Source organism: Enoplosus armatus, chromosome 3 (genome assembly GCF_043641665.1).
Source record: "Enoplosus armatus isolate fEnoArm2 chromosome 3, fEnoArm2.hap1, whole genome shotgun sequence".
In the NCBI taxonomy this organism is placed as follows: Eukaryota; Metazoa; Chordata; class Actinopteri; order Centrarchiformes; family Enoplosidae; genus Enoplosus; species Enoplosus armatus.
This window is the reverse complement of record NC_092182.1, coordinates 26664513-26683086: the sequence shown is the minus strand read 5'-3', so window position 1 is coordinate 26683086 and position 18574 is coordinate 26664513. Positions and strand designations below refer to the sequence as shown.

The following is an 18574-nucleotide window of genomic DNA, read 5'->3' as shown; positions in this document are numbered from 1 at the left end:
TCTTGATATTTCAGTGACCTACTTGTCAGATGAAACTGTACTTATAGTTCATTGTTGACTTTAGGAAAAGTAGTTTGATCCAAAAAACTAAACAAAAAAATCCTAACTGAAGAGCCACTTTTTCAACCACATCCCAAACTCCATCTTCTGAAGAAGACAGTGACCTGTGGTTATAAGTGATAGTAAGTGGACCTTGAGTTAAGTGAAAATACTGGATTTGATTTTAGACACTAATGTGTTATAATAAATTGCTGTTACATGTAGAAAAGAGATTTGTAGTACATAAGCTAGAACAAACTAAAAAAAACTACAAATCCCATCAGGAGGTTCGCCGTCTTTCGTCATCTAACGTCGACTGTCATTCGGTGACGTAGCGCGCGGCCGCCGGGAGAAGTTTGAAAATAAACGTGAAACTTTTTTTTTTCTTCTTCATGTCAGCGCTCTTTCATTTGCTCCTTTACGGCAAATTTTGCGGAATTTCTGCCAACGACGAGCCGAAGTGAGAACCCGCCGCAGAGGACGCGCGTCTCCAGGTGAGGGTGACGTTTCAAACGGACAGAACTCGCTAGCTGAAGCTGTTTGCGTCTCTGACATGAGGCGACCGTGCTGTCAACATGCTGCTGCTTCCTCTCCTCGCTGAGCTCCTCGGGAGATTTCAGCAGCTAAACTCACCACGACGCTGATCAGAGGGCGGGGAGACCGTGTGGAGTTTAATACTGAGAGGAAAAAAAAGCAGATGAACCGAAGGAAGCGGCGTGAAGTTAAGCAAGTTAGCTAAGTTTGCTAACTGTCACCTTCTTGCCGCGTTAGCTAAGCTCTCGCACACAGAGCAGAAAGTGTCCTCTGGTCGATGAGCCAGCTGTCCCGACCAGAGGACACCTGTTGGGGGGGGGGGGGGGGGGGGGGATTCACAGCACCACGGAGGCATTTCCAGCTGTGATGATCTCTTGTAGTGTGTGAAACAGCCTGCTCTGTGGTGTCTCAGCGTCGAGCCACAGTCACGCAGCTGCTGGTGAGTGTTAGGAAGAATAAAGAACAGAGGTGTACCAGGTGAAAAGGAAGCCTATCCAGAGAGTATATATATATATATATATATATATATATATATATACTCTCTATATATACCAGCTGCTGGTGAGTGTTAGGAAGAATAAAGAACAGAGGTGTACCAGGTGAAAAGGAAGCCTATCCAGAGAGTATATATATATGTATATGTATATATTACTTTGTTTACACCTCTCTGACTCCTGTCATTATTTTTTTCACCATCACTTCTGAAAAAGCACCAGCGTTGAGGGAAAATGTCATATCATATAAAACAAACTGAGTTCCACTATTTGATGTTACACGAGACCAAACTCTTTATATGTGATAACAAATTCTTTGTTATTTTTTTTTTAAATTGTTTAATAACTGGTTCATTTTGGCCAACAGAGATGTGTAGATCAACAACATGGAAAGATCCTACCATCACACTCGAGTCACAGAGCCAAACATCTGGACACAGAGCTAAACATCTGGACACGTCGTACAAACTCCATCATAACTCGGCCATTACACTATGACTTATACAGTTAACACTAACACTGACACATGATGCAGGGATGCTTACACATGTTGTCATATTGATTGTTTTGTTGAAGCGTGTCTGCACAGCTCTTTCATCTTTTTGCTTGTCTTAAATCTCCTCACGTGTTTGTCCTCTTTCTGTCCTCCACCTCGTCTCCTTCTCCTGTCTTCCAGGCAGCAATGTCTTCCCCAGGAGAAGAGCCGCCGGCTGCCGTGTCGGCTGTCCTGTCGTCCGCCTTGTCGGCCGCCGTGTCTGCTGCCATGGCGGTTGCCTTGTCCGTGGATGCTAAGGCGGATCTCGCCGCGCTGTTAGACGAATGGGAAGAAACGCAGCAAGGCACCACAGAGCAACTGGTGTCCATCCTTACTAAGTTAGCGGTGATTTGTTTTTGAAGAGCTGCCATCGTTATGTTATTTGTTTTATTGGATGAGACGCAGGCGGAGCTTAATGTCAGACCCCGTCTGTGTCTCTGGATGTTACAGAGGAGCTGACTGTCTTCCATCTGTGTTTTCTGCAGAATATCTGAGCTGATTGAACGGGAGACAGGAGAGTATCACAAAGCAGACCCTGATCCGTTTGATGACCGTCATCCAGGTTATCTTTACGCTTTTATAAACGCTCCGTCTTTTCTAACAGTCCAAACATTTTCTGAAGCTTCTGTGAATCTCAGTCATCGGTCGGTGAGTTTCTGACCCCTGTATAACTTTGCAGGACGGGCAGACCCAGAGTGCATGCTGGGACAGCTCCTGAAGATGCTCTTCATGAATGATGACTTCACTAATGCGGTGAGGACTTTGGTTTGTGAAGGCTGTGTCCCTCAAAGTGTGATGGAAGAGTTTCATTCACATTCTGACAAGCAGAGCATGTATGAATCTGAAACGCCCAGTAGATTTTGTATTATTCATTCCCTAACATTAACATGTGTTTGGAATAATATATATATATATATTCATTATTTTCATTATTGATTAATCTGTTTAATTAATTAATTAAATGTCAAAAAATAGAGAAAAAATGTCCATCACAGTGTCCCAGTGTCCGAGGTGACGACCAGCAGCCCAATCACCAAAGATATTCAGTTTACAATGTTATACAACCCAGAAAAGCACAACCAGACCTTCCTTTCGCTACATAATTATAATCCATATTTTATATATATATATATATATATTATATATATATATATATATTATATATATATTTAAGTAGAAAATGTCTTAAAACAGTAGGAAAAAGAAATGAGCACTTAAAAGCAGTTTTAAATAAACAGCATAATCTAAATTAAACTTGTCTTGAGGTTGAATTGCTTTGATTTGTTTTTTTTGTCTGTCTTCCAGCTGTTGGACACGTATATAATGACCAGCAGAGAGCTGAGCCTCAACACGGCGGCCTGTCGTCTGCTGCAGAACATCATGCCGGGCCTGGAGACCGCCGTCGTCTTCCAAGAGAAGGTAAAAGTTCAAAAGATGAATTATAGATTTACATCAGAGAGGACTCAACTTTGTTAGTAAAAGCAGGTTGTGTGAGGATGTTAGATTGTGATGACCAATAATCCTACAAGAAACAGAGCAGTAATTCATTACAATAACAGGGATGCTGCAGTTATATGGAATCCATTTTAACTTGTTAAGCAGATTAAGATATCAGTCGTCAAGAAAAAGTGACACAACAATAATCTACTTTAAGTTTGTTTTTATTTTGAAGTTTACTTTAACTGCCTGCCCTTTATACTGCTTATGAATGCTTAATAGTGGGAGACTAAAGTGAACTTTTACCAGTGCTTCTTCATTGTGTGTGTGTGTGTGTGAGACAGGAGGGTCTGGTTGAGATGTTGTTCTCTTGGGCTCGTGAAGCAGAGCGACCGCTGTGTGTCTACGCCACGGGCCTGCTGGCCAGAGCCATGAGCAACCAGGAAGTGGCGGCCAGCCACCGAGAGGGGAACGCTTTGCTGGTGGGCCTCGCACGCATGTACACAAACATCCTGTCATTCACACACTGTCCCACTTTTGTCTAAACACTGTTTCTTCTCCAAGTGGAATAAAGTTTGCATATTACGTCCCGCTGTGGTGTTTTCAGGCTCTGCTGATGTTTGAAAGGTTTTCACGCCAATACTTTTATTTAAAGCCTCCACATTCTCGTTGAGGTTATTAAAGTCCAACTGAAATGAAATAGCAGGTTTTTGTCTTCTACAACACGTTATCTGCTCTGTAAATCAGTTGTGTAAGACACCAAAAGGGAGAAATGTATCGATGGAGAACTTGTTTCCACACATACTGTATGTGCAGTTTGGGTGGAGTTGAAGAGATAGTTGATAACGAGACGTGAAAGTGTGTGTGTATATATTCAGCTATATGAAATATTACATTTTCTGATAGTCAGTCCCATATGTGGCTGAGTTAGCATCTTGGAAAACTCTTTGTGATTCTTATAACATCACTTGTTTCCTCCGAACATCCAGGTACCGATCATGATTCAACGCCTGCATGAGCTGCAAACTGAAGAGGCCAAGAGTCACTTTAGTCCCACCAAGGTGCCCCAGAATCTACCTCAGGACTCTCAGGTTGAAGCCAACCAAACCTCAAGCATCTCGGCTGACCATCAAGACAAGACGGAGGGGGGAGATGTGGGAGAGGAGGAAGAGAGAAAAGACAGAGACGGAGAGAGAAGCAGGCCAATGTCAAAAGCCAAATCCAAACCTTTGTCACTGCTCAGTTCCGCCCTGAAAAATGGTGGCTGTAGCAGCAGCAGCAGCAGCAGCAGCGGATCCAGCTCGACCCGTCTGCTTCCAGACTTTGTTTACCAAGCGAGCCCGGACCCTGCCTCCAGGGAGACGGAGGACAGGCAGGGAGGAAGAGGAGGGGGGAAGAGGCGAGCAGTGAAGGAAAACGGGAGGAAGGCTAAGCAGAAACTCAACTTCACCTCCTCCTCCTGCAGGACTGAGGAGGAGGGGGAGAGAAACGATTCCAGCGACCAGCCGGCCAACAGCACCTCCTGGTCTGAGGTGAGCTCCATGGTGATTGGCTCTGACTACCGCCTGTCACCGCTGAGCCCGGCCATGGAGCAGAGGCTCATCCTGCAGTATCTGACCCCGCTCGGAGATTACCAGGAGGTGAGACTCTCTCAGACTTCACACAGCTCCCTCTGGAGACACTAAAGGCTTTAGACAACCTTCCGTCCCCACATGTGCAGTCGAACTCACCTGTAAACAGACTCTCATGCGGACTTTATGGTGGAGTTCCCCTTTAAACTTTAAAATTAGACATTTTGTAAAAAATTGCACTGCACTCTTTGATATTCTGACGTTAAACTAAAGTGTTTCTCATCATAACCAGTGTAGACTCTTTCCTCCTCAGGCTGCAGTGGGTTCTTTGAGTATCTTCAGCCTCCATCTTTTAATCTCTTATTTTACTTACTTTTCTTAAACCACCTGTTAAGTCAATAATCTGTCTCTCCTCTGCAGCTGCTTGCCGTCTTCATGCAGCTGGACACCCGGTCGTTGCTGATGAACTACATAGACCTCAGGCAGACCAAAAATGTCCAGCTCACCTTTGATGCCCTCCTGGTAAGACTGTCGTCCTCAAACACAACATCATGGCTATAGCAGGACATTTGCTGAAGTAGATTATTTTGTTAGATCCTCCCCAGGCCACCCAGTCCATATGTCCCTCGTCGCTGCTCTCAAATCTGATGGCTTTGCTCTACTTTGAATACAACACTCAGTCACAGTCAGTTAGTCGGTTCATTAGTCAAGTACATTAATATACACATTTAATACAAGTGAACTCTTAAACTCTCTAAATTCTAAATTCTGCCCTAAAACAATATGTAATGTTGTACATTTTCTGATCAGTTACGTTTCTAAAAAACAGCAGTAAACAGGAGGACGTGTCTGTCTGTGAAGGATAAGCTAAACCTTTGTGGGTGGGGCCGTGCTGAGCTCCAAAGATAGAGTTTGCAGACTTTATTCGGCAGTGTCTCATCTTTCTTTCTCATTTGTTTGCCTAGTTTTTAATGTGACTTGTTGAAACAAAAGTGGTCCATCTACACAGGGACGTGTTACACCACCTCCAGTTTAAAACCTAAGACGTCTCAGTCATGTGGATGTCATGCGTATGGTGTTCTGTACACAACTGGAAAACGGCAGGCACAGTTATTATTATTATTATTTGATTATAAAGCAGGTCTAGATGCTGTATGGATGCTGTATAAACACTGTGAAAGCATCAAAACGCTCAGTCCTCGGAGAAACGCACACAGCCCGTATTCTGACACTGTGCCTTTAAACGAGCCGCCAGGACTTCAGTAAGGTTGTGATGTCACAACTATACCAGCCACGCCCCCAGCAGGTCATCTGCTCCAATCACAGCACGCCCACCAAGTACAGGGACGCTCATCCCCCCGTTCAGGCTGTCTGAGTTATTGGAGCGCTCTGCTCAGGACTACACTTCAGGTTTTTTGGAGGTTGTTCAGTTTGTCTTGTTTCAGACAGACGGTGAACTGGCGGCTGCATGAAGAGCCAGGACAAGATACATAAGGACTTTTCTGAACTGTGAATCATGCAAAGCTACTCCAGTGGAGTCCCAGAATAAAAATATAGAGCTGAAATGAGCAGAATATGGGAGCTTTTAATGGAATCAGAACGTCTTTGTCTCTTCAGTATCTCGCCTCACTGCTCCTCCATAAGAAGTTTGCAGCAGAGTTCATCTCTCATGGAGGAGTGCAAAAACTTCTGGAGATCCCGAGGCCCTCTATGGCAGCAACCGGACTCTCACTCTGCTTGTACTACCTGGCATACAATCAGGATGCTATGGAGAGGGTACGGTTAACACACACACACACACACACACACACACACACACACTGGTGGGTTAGACGTTGAAATGAAGATGATTTTTGAAAATTGACATTTTAGCGGCTCCAGACTTCTTAAAGCGGTTAAATTAAGGGTAACGGTTTAGCTTCTGTTTCAGGTTAGAATTACTATTTCTGAAACAAGTAGTAGTAGTAGGCTTTTATCGGGTAAATCTATTTGGTTTTATCCATTTTATAGAATAGTAAAAGTTTCATGGCAGTTGATCAGGCTTTAGATAGAGTTAGTGTGCTACTGTGGAGGATTGAGAGTCAGGGTTTTCACATTGATTTTGTTTTGGATAAATCTCCGTTTGAAAGCACAAACTGAGGCGGAGTGAACGGGCCGAAGGTGAACTGGCTAGAATGAGACTGAGCCTTTGTATCCTTTATCTCTACTGTGTGTGTGTGTGTGTGTGTGTGTGTGTAGGTGTGCACGCTTCCAGACGGTGTGCTGTCAGACATGGTGTCCTACGCTCTGTGGCTGCTGGAGTCGTCCCACGCTTCAGGCGTCTGCCACGCCACCATGTTTTTCTCTATTTCGTTCTCCTTCCGAGCCGTGCTGCAGCTCTTCGACCACCAGGACGGCCTGCGCAGGCTGGTCAACTTAGTCAGTACAGCGTCTCTCATCTTACATCGCCTCAGTGCTTTAAATGTGGAGCAAGTTGTATTTTCAATATGAGTATATTATTGTTTAATCAATTCTGGTACCTAAAGTCTTAATTGGAAACTTTTGCATTGTGATTCATTCATTCTCCCTCTGTAGGTCAGTACTTTGGAGATCCTGAACACAGAGAACGAGGTGTCCGTAATGAGTGATGACCAGGTCTTCTCCAGCCGACAGACAGCCAAACACACCTGCATGGCCCTGCGCAGGTACGACGATGGATGGATGCGTGTATAGATGGGTAGAACTGCACAAATGTATGCAAGTAAATGGGAGGTGGTCGCTGGATGCAAACATATGCATCCCAACTTGAGGTGAAGAAGCCAGCGTTCCAGTTTTCCTTTTTATTATTTACAGTCAGGCTTTTTAAAAGTTTTGTATTTAGTTAAATGTTGCATAAAATTACTTTGTTAAACATTTACTTTGACTTTTAAAATTATGACTTTTTCAGAGGGTCAGACTTGTAGTCGTTTTCATTCTCAAGTTTCAGTTTGTCAGTTCATTTACTTCACGGTGATGTTTGTAAAAGTCTTAAATCATGCAGAACTCTGTCTCATACATAACTGTATCTACTCATCGAACCTGCAGCAGTGAGCATCTTTTAAGCACCATGTTATTACATGTGCATAAAATACACTGAGCATTAATTGATTATTGATGACTTTGTTCAGGTACTTTGAGGCTCACCTGGCAGTAAAGGCTGAACAGGTCAAACAGTCCCTGCACTCGTCAGATGGAAGTACTGTCGTTCCCCAGCAGCCATTTTACAAGGTATTTGTTGTATCATCATCATGTCCTTTCAAATACTAGATGTAACAATATTATATACTGATGTTTAAAAACCAAAACTATTTTCTGTCAACCGTTTTCATGAGCAAACACTGTTCATATCTGCTTTTGAGTAAAGGATGGGTTATGCCCGAACACCACCGACGTGGTAAAGATGTGGGGGGGAGGGTGTTCGCGAAGCTGTCCGGCCGTCTGTCATGCACTTCTGAAGAAGCTTAAATCTGCTTCTCTTTCTAAAGAAATGTTAGAAAAGAAATGAAAGAAGGAACACTGTTCATCTTCTCACATATAAACTCTGTAAATGTGTGTGGCTCCCTGTTTCCAGGCTTATACGTACACCAGAGAGCAGATCATTGAGATGATGGAGTTCCTCATCGAGTGTGGACCTCCTCAGCTCCACTGGGAACCAGTAGAGGTTTTCTACAAGTTGTCCTGTGTCCCTTTAATGCTGCAGCTCATATCTACAGCCTGTGACTGGAGGACTTACTATGGCAGGTAAAGTTGCATGCACAAGTACGCTGTCAGTAGTTAGTCATAATCATGTAAATCCAAGAAATGTTAATTCTCAAACAAATGCAGAAGTGAACTGCGAAGGGAGACCTCGGCTGACTTTATGTAAATCACACAGCTTTCACCTTTTTCAATGCTGTTTTCTTCTGTCCATCTGTGTGAGTATATATTGACACGTTCACAACACTGATGATTAACTGCACCCTTTCCCTTCACTTTCTGTCTCATTGTGTCCGTCTGTGTGTCCAGGAGTGACACAGTGCGTTACTCCTTGGACATCCTGGCCATCCTGATGGTGGTCCCCAAAGTCCAGTTGGTGCTGGCGGACACTGTAAAGGTTCTGGATGAAACCAGGTCGCCTGTTTCCACTGTGGGTCAGTAAAACGCACTTTCAGTTCTGCTTTACTGAAATGTTTTGGAGTTTCAGCCTTTGGATCTTTGTCCTGGATGTGCATCAGTGTGTCTCTGTTTGTCTGCTGTAGGTATGAGCATCATTCTGGGTGTCGCAGAGGGGGAGGTGTTTGTCAACGATGCCGAGATCCAGAAGTCTGCACTGCAAGTAAGGAGATGGAAGCTAGCGGCACGTGTGTCCGTCTGTCCACCACTTTGGTTCCAGACTGAAATATCTGTGTATAATTTTGTTGAGACATTCATGTTTCCTGAGAATGACTCCTGATGGATCATCAAAGCTTCAAAGACTTTTCCTCTAGCGCCACCAACAGGTTGGCGTTTTCGTTTTATAGTGACATTTCCATGACATTTTGTGCAGGCATTCATGGTCTTCATCAATTGTTATCACTTACGTGATCCTCTGACTATTCATCTAGCGCCATAATCAGGTCAAAATTATAATTTGTCCAACAACTTTATTTATGACTAAATTCCTGCAAAACTAGTGACATTCCCATCAGCCTCAGCTGTACTTTGTGCTTAGTGCAAATTAACAGATGTTGGCATGCTAACACGCTAAACTAAGATGGTGAACATGGTAAAAATGAATTTAGCTAAAAGCCTCTCAGAGCTGCTAGCATGGCTGTAGACTCGTAGTTCTGTTGAATTACGTGCTCTGTCTACAGTGTTGAGAGAAAGAAATCTTTTTCACAGCTAATTCCACCGTTAACAATATGCAACCAGTATCCACAATAACAATGCTTCATGGTTTCACCGAGTCCAGTGATGTTCTCAAGAAGAGTTCTCAGTGCTCCTCATCGGAGGCTCGTTCAATGACCTCAGCTTGCAGCCGGTGTTCACCTGTTCTAAATATGGCTGCGCCTCAAGTTTCCAGCAGGTCATTGCTCACTAAGCAGCACTGTGATAGTGGGAAACATGGCACCAGAACTAAGTGAAAGTGTCAGAAGTCAAACTGTTATTCTGAGCAAAGAGGGGCTTTCTCAGAGTCAAATCATGGCCGGACTAAAGGTTTCTAAGGTGGCAGTGCATGGAACTCTAAAACGCTTTGTATCCAAAGCTCGATCAGGCAGACCAACAGTGACCACACCATCAGAAGATCAATACATCAAGCTTAGTTCCCTGAGAGATAGAAAAGCAGCTTCATCACAGATACACAGTCTGCTAAATAAAGAACGCCACACTCCAATCAGCAAAAGTCCTGTCAAAAGAAGGCTGTCCTGTAGTGGTCTCAGAGGACCAGCAGCAGTTTCTAAACCACTTCTCAGAAGGGGAAACAAGGCCAAACTCTTGGGGTGGGAAGAGCACCACTCCATCCTTCAGAGACATGCTGGACCCTCTGGTCTGCATCTTTGTGGAGAGGGCTTCATACTGCAGCAGGATAAGGACCCCAAACACACCTCAGAGCTTTGCAAGAACTACTTGAAGACCAAAGAAGACCAAAGAGTCCTGACTCACCTGACCTCAACCCCATTGAACTATTTATGGGGGGGCACTTGAAGACTCAGAAAGCCAAGCCTTCTGTGACGTCACAAGAAGCCCTCTGGAACATATTCAGATCATGCTGGGAGTCCATGCCAGCTGGAGTGCACGCTGTCGTTAGAGCAAAAGATTCTCTGAAATTCCTGAACAGATTCAGCTTTTCACTCAAAGTGTTAAGCTGATATTATCATTTGTAATGAAGAAATAGTATTACATTCAAAACAAATGCAAAACAGAAGCATCTTGACTGGTGGTCTCAGACTTTTGGACCCCTCTGTATTAAGACAAAACCTTCCATTAGTTTGTCAAATACAACAGTTTAAGAGGATGACAGTTACCAGTTTGTGTCCAGTTCAAATTCTTTCTGGGTTTGTTTCCTGTCTGCCAACCTGAACTCCACACCAACACCCATCTTCTCCCTGTCCCACCCCAGGTGATAATAAACTGTGTGTGCGCTCCAGACCAGAGCCTGAACACTGTGGGTGCTTTTGCTGTCGCCCCCCTTAGGCCGTCCCTGCACCCCCAGCAGCCCTCCGCTCCCCACAACAGAGTGCTGGCCCACATGTGGCAAGAAGTGCAGAACAACAACGGTATAAAGGTAAGAATGAAAGGACACTTTTATGATGTTGCGTTTGATTTTTAAGAATTGCAGAAGAGTCGTGGGTTCATGTGAGTTTTCATGAGAAAATGTATATAAAGCAAGAAGAAAGGAATGTCTACAAATGTATGTATGCTGCGTTAGCCTGCTGCCACCGTGATCAAACACGGTCTTCTCCTTCAATGAAATATTAAAAGACCATCCCACACTCCCATATGTGTCTCCCCCAGGTGCTTCTGTCTCTGCTGTCGGTGAAGATGCCCATCACAGATGCAGACCTGATCCGTGCTCTGGCCTGCAAGGCTCTGGTTGGACTCTCTCGCAGCTCCGCGATCAGACAGATCATCAGCAAACTGCCGCTCTTCACCAGCAGCCATATTCAGCAGGTGAGCACAGGATCAGAGCTGTCAAAGTCAACAGAAGCTGAATGCAAGAACAACACGTTACAGTTGGAAATTACCAACAGGCTAAACTAAGATTGAGACCATCTGCAGTCAGACTGAAATGTTCTGTTTGCCTCCCTAGCTGATGAAGGAGCCAGTGCTGCAGGACAAACGAAGCGAGCACGTCCGTTTCTGCCGATATGCTGCCGAGCTGACCGAGCGAGTGTCCGGCAAGCCTCTCCTCATGGGTACCGACGTCTCATTGGCTCGTCTGCAGAGGGCTAACGTGGTGGCCCAGTCGCGGATCACCTTTTCTGAGAAGGAACTCCTCATGCTCATCAGAAACCACCTCGTGGCCAAAGGGCTCCATGAGACGGCGAACACGCTCGTTAAAGAGGCAAATTTACCCATAGGATCCTTCTGTCCGAACTCTTCCTCCTGTGCCACCCCTCCCTCCTCCTCCTCAGTGATTCCTAGGACTTGCCGGTTAGCTGGCGGGATCGCAGCTCGTATTGCGGGTCACGTTGGATCCTCTCCTGTGTCCTCAGCTGCTGCCTCCGCTTCCTCTCGTTCCCTCGTCACTCCTCACCCTTCATGCTCCTCTTCGTCTACCTCTGCCCTCCCCCCTACTCCTCATCCTCATCCTCATCCCACATCTCACGGGCAGGGCTCACATCTGGTTGGCCGGATTTTGTTCACACGGGAACGCTCGGTGTCCCATTGCAGCTCAGGGAAAAAACTCCGCGCGCTGAAACAGAAGTCTGACCACGGCGCTTTCATACAGGTCAGTGATGCACTTTGTGTTGTGTCTCTCATTATTTATTGATTCAAAGCTGAAACCATTAATCGATAAGTAGATACTAAAAAGGTTTCTTTGTTTTCCTGCATCACTCTGTTTTTATATTATTATATTATTAAAAGTCGACTTGCATTGAAATTAGTGAAGCAACTTGTGGCCATTTTCTTCTCTCGTGATCAGACTCCAGCCATGAAGAAGCAGCTGGAGCGCCACCTTCCTTCCCCCCCGACCCTCGACAGCATCATCACCGAGTACCTGAGGGAACAACACGCCCGCTGCCCCAATCCTGTCACCACCTGCCCCCCCTTTTCCCTTTTCACCCCCCACCGCTGCCCTGAGCCCAAGCAGAGGCGACAGGCATCGCCCAACTTCACTGCCCGCCTGGGGAGCAGGGTGCTGTACCCGAAATATGGAGGCGTGGACAGAGGGTGTCTGGATAGACATCTGATATTTAGCAGGTAATGAACAGACACTTCACCTGTGGAGTAAAAGACTTTTAGCTTTGTAAAATGAGGTGAGAAAATGTAAACTTGTAAACCGGTTCATCATTTCTCTACCGGTCTTTGTGTCTCTCCCCTTGCTAAATTTATTTATTTTTGTCTCTGTTCAGGTTTCGTCCTATGTCAGTCTTCCACGAGGGCGACGGAGACGAGAGCGGTTTCACCTGTTGTGCCTTCTCAGCTCGCGAGCGTTTCCTGATGCTGGGAACCTGCTCCGGTCACCTCAAATTCTACAATGTCTTCTCCGGAGAGGAGGAGGCCAACTACACCTGCCACACATCGGCCATCACACACCTCGAACCCTCCAGGGTATGTTTACACACACACATTTCAAAACACCTGCTGTCGTGTTGGACAGACCGGAAGCAAATCAGCATCACTACAAAAATACCGAGATTTAGCTGGCGGTGATGGGGCTCATCAGCCTCGCGTGAGGTTGTTCCACACTCTGGCTTTAACTGAGTTTTTATGGTAGTTTTGTGCTAAAACCAAAATAGCATGTGATCCCTAAATATGACGCATCGAGAGTGGAACAGAAAAACATCAGCAGATGTTTGTTGCTTCCTGTGGGAACTCTGGGTTTTGTGTTGTGTATTCCAGTTAACTAGACAGCTACATCTGAAAACTGACTGCTAACGGTGTCCTACCTGCTTTTAGTCTTTTCCCTTGAATGAAGGTTGTGTAAAATTACATAATTTTAAATGAAAAAACACATATTAAAACTTGTATGTTTCTCAGGATGGGAAATTGCTGCTCACCTCTGCCTCTTGGAGCGTCCCCTTATCTGCTCTCTGGAGTATGGATGGTGTCTTTAGCTTGAAGTAAAGCTCACACACACACACACACACCTTTAACTTCACACACCGTGGCTTCTCATGGTGTTTGGACTGTGGTGTTTGATGTTGTTTGTTTTATCCCCCAGGAACTCGTTTGTAGACGACCACTACGTGGAGTTCAGTAAACTCTCTCAGGACAGAGTCATCGGCACCAAGGACCAAGTCGCTCACGTACGTTACCCGAGCTCACGTTCTTCCATGTTAGTAACCAGTGGACGGAGTCTGTAACTCTTTTCATCGCTACCTCTTATGTTTCTCTGTCAGTAATTCTCTCTGTCTCTTCTTTCTTTTTGAATGCACGTCAAACCAGAAAAGATTGACCCAAAGCCCCCATTCAACATTTATATTCTTCTCTTTTGAACATTTTTCATATTTCCTTATCATTTCTCTCCCTGCAGATCTACGACATCCAGACGGGTCAGAAGACTCTGACCCTGAACGACCCCGCCCTGGCCAACAACTACAAGAGGAACTGTGCCACCTTCAACCCCTCCGACGACCTGGTGCTGAATGACGGGGTGCTGTGGGACGTGCGGGCGTCACGGGCCATTCACAAGTTCGACAAGTTCAACATGAACATCAGTGGAGTTTTCCACCCTAACGGCCTGGAGGTCATCGTCAACACTGAGATTGTATCCTCTGATTGGTGGTTTTTAAACTGTTTCTCTAGAATATTTATCGAAAGTGACTTTAAAACACGAGCTTTGCACCTGTTTTGTGTTTTGTGCTCTATAAAGCTCAATGTCAAAAACTGCAAGAGACCAAACCTTCATTTACTTTCTTCTTCATCTCCTGACTTGATGAAAATAGTTCTCGCCATGTTAGTGGATGGTCTGTTTTGTCTTGTGATGTTTAAGAGCCTAACAGTTGAAATGAAATCTACATTTAAAGGAAGAGTTTGACATTTTGGGAGATTGGAGAGTTAGATGTTCAGATTGATACCTCTCTCATGTTTGTACAGAGAATATGAAGCTACAGCCAGCAGCCGGTTAGCTTAGCTTAGCATAACGACTGGGAACAGGGGGAACCAGCTAGCCTGGCTCAGTCCAAAGGTAACTAAATCTTTCTGCCGGCACCTCTAAAGCTCATTGATTAACATGTTTTATCTCGTTTGTTCAATCCGTACAAAAAGTTGTTGCGGTTTTACGGGGGTTTTGTTTCTGAGCCAAAGTGTCAAACTATTCCTTCAAGTGATCGTGTTTGAACTTTGAACTAATATTTACTGTTTACATGTGTTAGGCGGTAATATAAACACGTTTGGAATTAATGATGAATTAATCTAAAAAATGTTTTTTCTTCTTAAAATCACATTTTCCAGGAAAGTATTACGAAATCCAAACGGTCAGATGATTAATCCTTTACAAACTGTAAGTTTAGCAGTTACCAAGCATAAAGCGTGGCCAGTCAGTTAGCTGACACTCCATATCTGTGTCTGTACCGTTGGACTGTTGTTGTCAGCCTTGACAGCGGGTGTCAGTGGGACCTGAGGACCTTCCACCTCCTGCACACTGTCCCTGCTCTGGACCAGTGCAGGGTGGTCTTCAACAGCAACGCCACCATTATGTATGGAGGTACGTCCTGTTTTCAACAACGTACTGTTGGAGCCGCATGTGCGTCTCACTTATTACTGACACGGTGACAGACGGCCGTCTTTGATGGACTGAATCAAGTTATTCTCTGTCTCCCCCCCACGTGTATAACAGCAATGCTGCAAGCCGATGATGAAGATGATGCTATGGACCAGCAGATGAAGAGTCCCTTCGGCTCGTCCTTCAGAACCTTTGATGCTACTGACTACAAGCCCATCAGTAGGCTGCACTTCCTGTTTATTTCAGACTTAAAGCTCATTGGAAATGTTTTTTTCCAGGTCTGAATGAGGCTCATGTGGTACCTCAGTTGAGACCGACTGAACCTTGATTTTAACCCAGATTTAAACAGGAAAAACAAATGTAAAGTGTTTGTGTTTGGGTCTAAAAACACCGGCCTTCTCCTTCTAACTTCAGCTTCAGCCGATCTCAGCTGTTTCTCCTGTTTTTACGCACCAGTTGCTTGTAGGACAGTGAATTTATATTTCAGCTCGGCTTTACTTCATAACTCAGAACTTGGGTTTTGTTTTCTTCCAGCCACCGTGGACGTAAAGAGGAACATCTTTGACCTGTGTACCGACTCCAAAGACTGCTACCTGGCTGTCATTGAGGTACTTCACTTGACTTTTAGCCTCCATCTCACCAGCGTTCATGTTGTCTTGGAAGTAGCCTGAACATGTTATGGTCTTTCAAACGTGACCCAAACTGTCTTTGGCTCAAGTCTCTTCTAAGTTCTTTGATTAAACATTTGGAAAGATTATTAGTCAAGAATAGAGGATCTCCAATATGGCCATTGTAGGATGTGTTACATCTCCTGAAGGCACATGTTGTGTCTGAACTTGGCAATTCAGCTGACTTGTTTTTCTCCAGACTTGGAATTATTTGTGGTTTCTAAAGCAACAGGAAATAAAACTCTCGCGATGTAATGATATAAATACACCGATTCAGCAGGTCCAGAGCACCTGTGGTCAGTGAAAGTCCTGCACTGAGCTTTAAATCCTGACACAGATATGATGCACATTAAAGCAGGCTGCGTGCTACAACATGTAAAAAGACTGTTTTAATCTTGTTTGCCTTGTCTTTCTTTTTTCTTGTGCTCCCTGTAAGAGCTGCAACTGATTGTATTCATTATTGATTCATCTGGAAAATTATTTTCTCAATGAATCGATTGTCTGCTTGGACTAAAAGAAAATGTTAAAAAACTTGAAATTTAAATTTTACGATCACATGAGATAAAAGAAAAGCAGCACAATCGAGAAGCTGGAAGAAAAGACTTCCGACTAATCAAACAAACGACTAATCAATTATCAGAATAGTTGCTGATTAATTTTCTGTTGATCAACTAATTGATTGTTCGACTCATTGTTTCATATTTATAATTATATACTTATTTGTATAACTTCTTTCACCAGATTACTTTTTGTTTTGATCGAATTGAAAGATGACATTTGAAACCACAGATTCGTATTTGTCTCGTCCACATTTACTCTGCAGAACCAGGACACAGTGAGCCTGGACACGGTGTGCCGGCTGTACGAGGTGGGACGGCAGAAACTGGCCGAGGAGGGAGACGATGATGATCAGGTGAGACGTGGTGTTCGTCTCAGAGCAGGAAGTTTAGTTTTTAATCAACAGTTTGTGAGGGCTGCACATTTAACTCTGTAATTATGTATAACATTCATCTACATTATAAGTTATGTTAAAACATTTAATTACACTTAGAATGTGTCCGTGTTGTCAAGATGTTAATTGAAGTGTAGTACTTACTAATAATCAATACGGCTCATCGTGAGTCAGGATGATGATGACTCGGCAGTGTTTTTAACGCATGTTCTGCTCCTCCAGGATGATGAAGACCAGGACGATGACGATTCCTCAGATACGGACGACGACGACGACGACGATGACGATGACGACATGGACACTGACCCGCTCATAGAGGAGCTGGCCAATAACGACGACCCGGAAAACGACGAGCGACCCAACTCCCCCACAGATGAAGAGGTAGCAGATCTTTTTACATACGTCTTCACAATACTGAAAGCTATTTAACGCAATCCATGAAATCATTATAAAGCGATCATTTCAATCACAGTTTAATCTGATCTGAAGTGTACACTACGCCGTGTGCTAATGTTAGCAGCTAAATAAAATATAAATAAATAAATATAATTTCCTGTCTTGTTTGCTTTGCTGAGCTGTCACGTTGATTCGTGGATCAGACATCTGATCCAGGACCACACAGGAAAGTGGTTCGACTGGTCGGATCTTGGGCTGGTTTGCTTGCTTCTGTTGGTCGCTCTGGCTGAAGGCCCGACAATGGAAATGGAACGATAACTATACGTGCAGTACCTCGTCCAGATGTTTCTCGTGGTGTCGCAGGTGTTTGTGGTGTTTGCTGTGAAGGATCCCCAGTAAGGTTTTTCTCTCCCTCCTCCCCCCCAGATTGCAGATCTTCTTGGCAGCAACAGCGATGATGACAACAGTGATGATGATGATGAGTCAGAAGACTCGGACCATTCATACCGCAGTGATGATGGCTCTGACTCATTCGACCCTGACAACTCAAACTGTAAGTATCTCTTTCAGAGCTGTTTCGGTGATGGTCTGAGGTCTCGGTCACACCTGTAGAACCAACGACACATTTCATAGGTTTTTCATTATAATTCACAGTGTAAGTAGTTCAAAATAAAGGTGTGTGTGTGTGTGTGTCCTCATGCTGCAGACTACCCAGAACAATCAGATGATGAAAATCTGTTGCTTCAGGCCCTCAGCGACAGATGGTTCTCCTGACCTGGGAGATGACGCTCCTCTGCAGACAGTGTGAACCTCAACAAGGACTTGACTTTTTTTTTTTTTCCCTTTTTAAAACCATCGTTTCTCCTTTAATCAGGCAAGTTGACTGTGAACACACCGACATGCTCCTCAGTGTCCTGGAGGATAACAGAAACATCTGTGATATCAACTTTAGAGAGACGACGGCAAATAAATATTTCCCAAAGATCACGGGGCTCCGATGAATACGCCGACTTTTCACTCGACCCGACCGAGTTATTTGTGCGAGTTTTGAAAGTATTTATGATGTTTTACCTGGCTCTCTGCTGGAAGGAAGATTTAATGTTCTGCTTGAAATGAGACGTTTTTTCATGTTTATATCAGACTTTTTTTGTCGCCTCACAGTTGCGTTCATTGACCACGACCTACCAAACCGCCAAGGAACTTAAACTGATGTCGGTTTTCCCATCGATGAATCTTTCAGGTTTAACCTAAAACTCTTAGAGCCATGAATTGAAATGAAATAGTGTTTCTCTGTGTTAAAACGTAATCTCAGAGAATAGTTTGGCCAGGTGCTGGAGGTGCAGTCAACCTCCACAGTGTCTTCCACACATGTTGAGCTGTGAGCCAAATCTTCACATAAAGGCAGAGAACAAGGTGGAGGAACAGAAACAGTCAGGCTCGTTAGCTTTCCTCATTTTACAGCAATAAAAACTTGAATACCAATTCCAATACGGTCGGAGACCGCGTGACGCGCAGACGTGAAGATATGATTGTAAGTAAGATGAACCCTGGATCTGGTGGCGACCTTCACCCTGTTGGA

General features: G+C 44.4%; 1 protein-coding gene across 1 annotated transcript; it reads left to right on the top strand.

Moving 5' to 3' along the window:
* Nucleotides 1-1749: 1749 nt before the first annotated feature.
* Nucleotides 1750-18145, top strand: LOC139282591 (DDB1- and CUL4-associated factor 1-like). The gene is made up of 29 exons (XM_070902374.1): nucleotides 1750-1940; nucleotides 2088-2164; nucleotides 2282-2355; nucleotides 2908-3021; nucleotides 3384-3521; nucleotides 4029-4679; nucleotides 5031-5132; nucleotides 6228-6386; nucleotides 6849-7028; nucleotides 7185-7294; nucleotides 7757-7856; nucleotides 8200-8369; nucleotides 8634-8758; nucleotides 8867-8943; nucleotides 10708-10872; nucleotides 11103-11258; nucleotides 11398-12039; nucleotides 12235-12512; nucleotides 12665-12863; nucleotides 13293-13375; nucleotides 13477-13561; nucleotides 13789-14022; nucleotides 14868-14961; nucleotides 15094-15198; nucleotides 15514-15587; nucleotides 16471-16560; nucleotides 16822-16980; nucleotides 17422-17548; nucleotides 17702-18145. The coding sequence occupies exons 1-29, from the start codon at nucleotides 1750-1752 to the stop codon at nucleotides 17767-17769; spliced, it is 4827 nt and encodes a 1608-aa protein (XP_070758475.1). The 3' UTR covers nucleotides 17770-18145.
* Nucleotides 18146-18574: the final 429 nt, after the last annotated feature.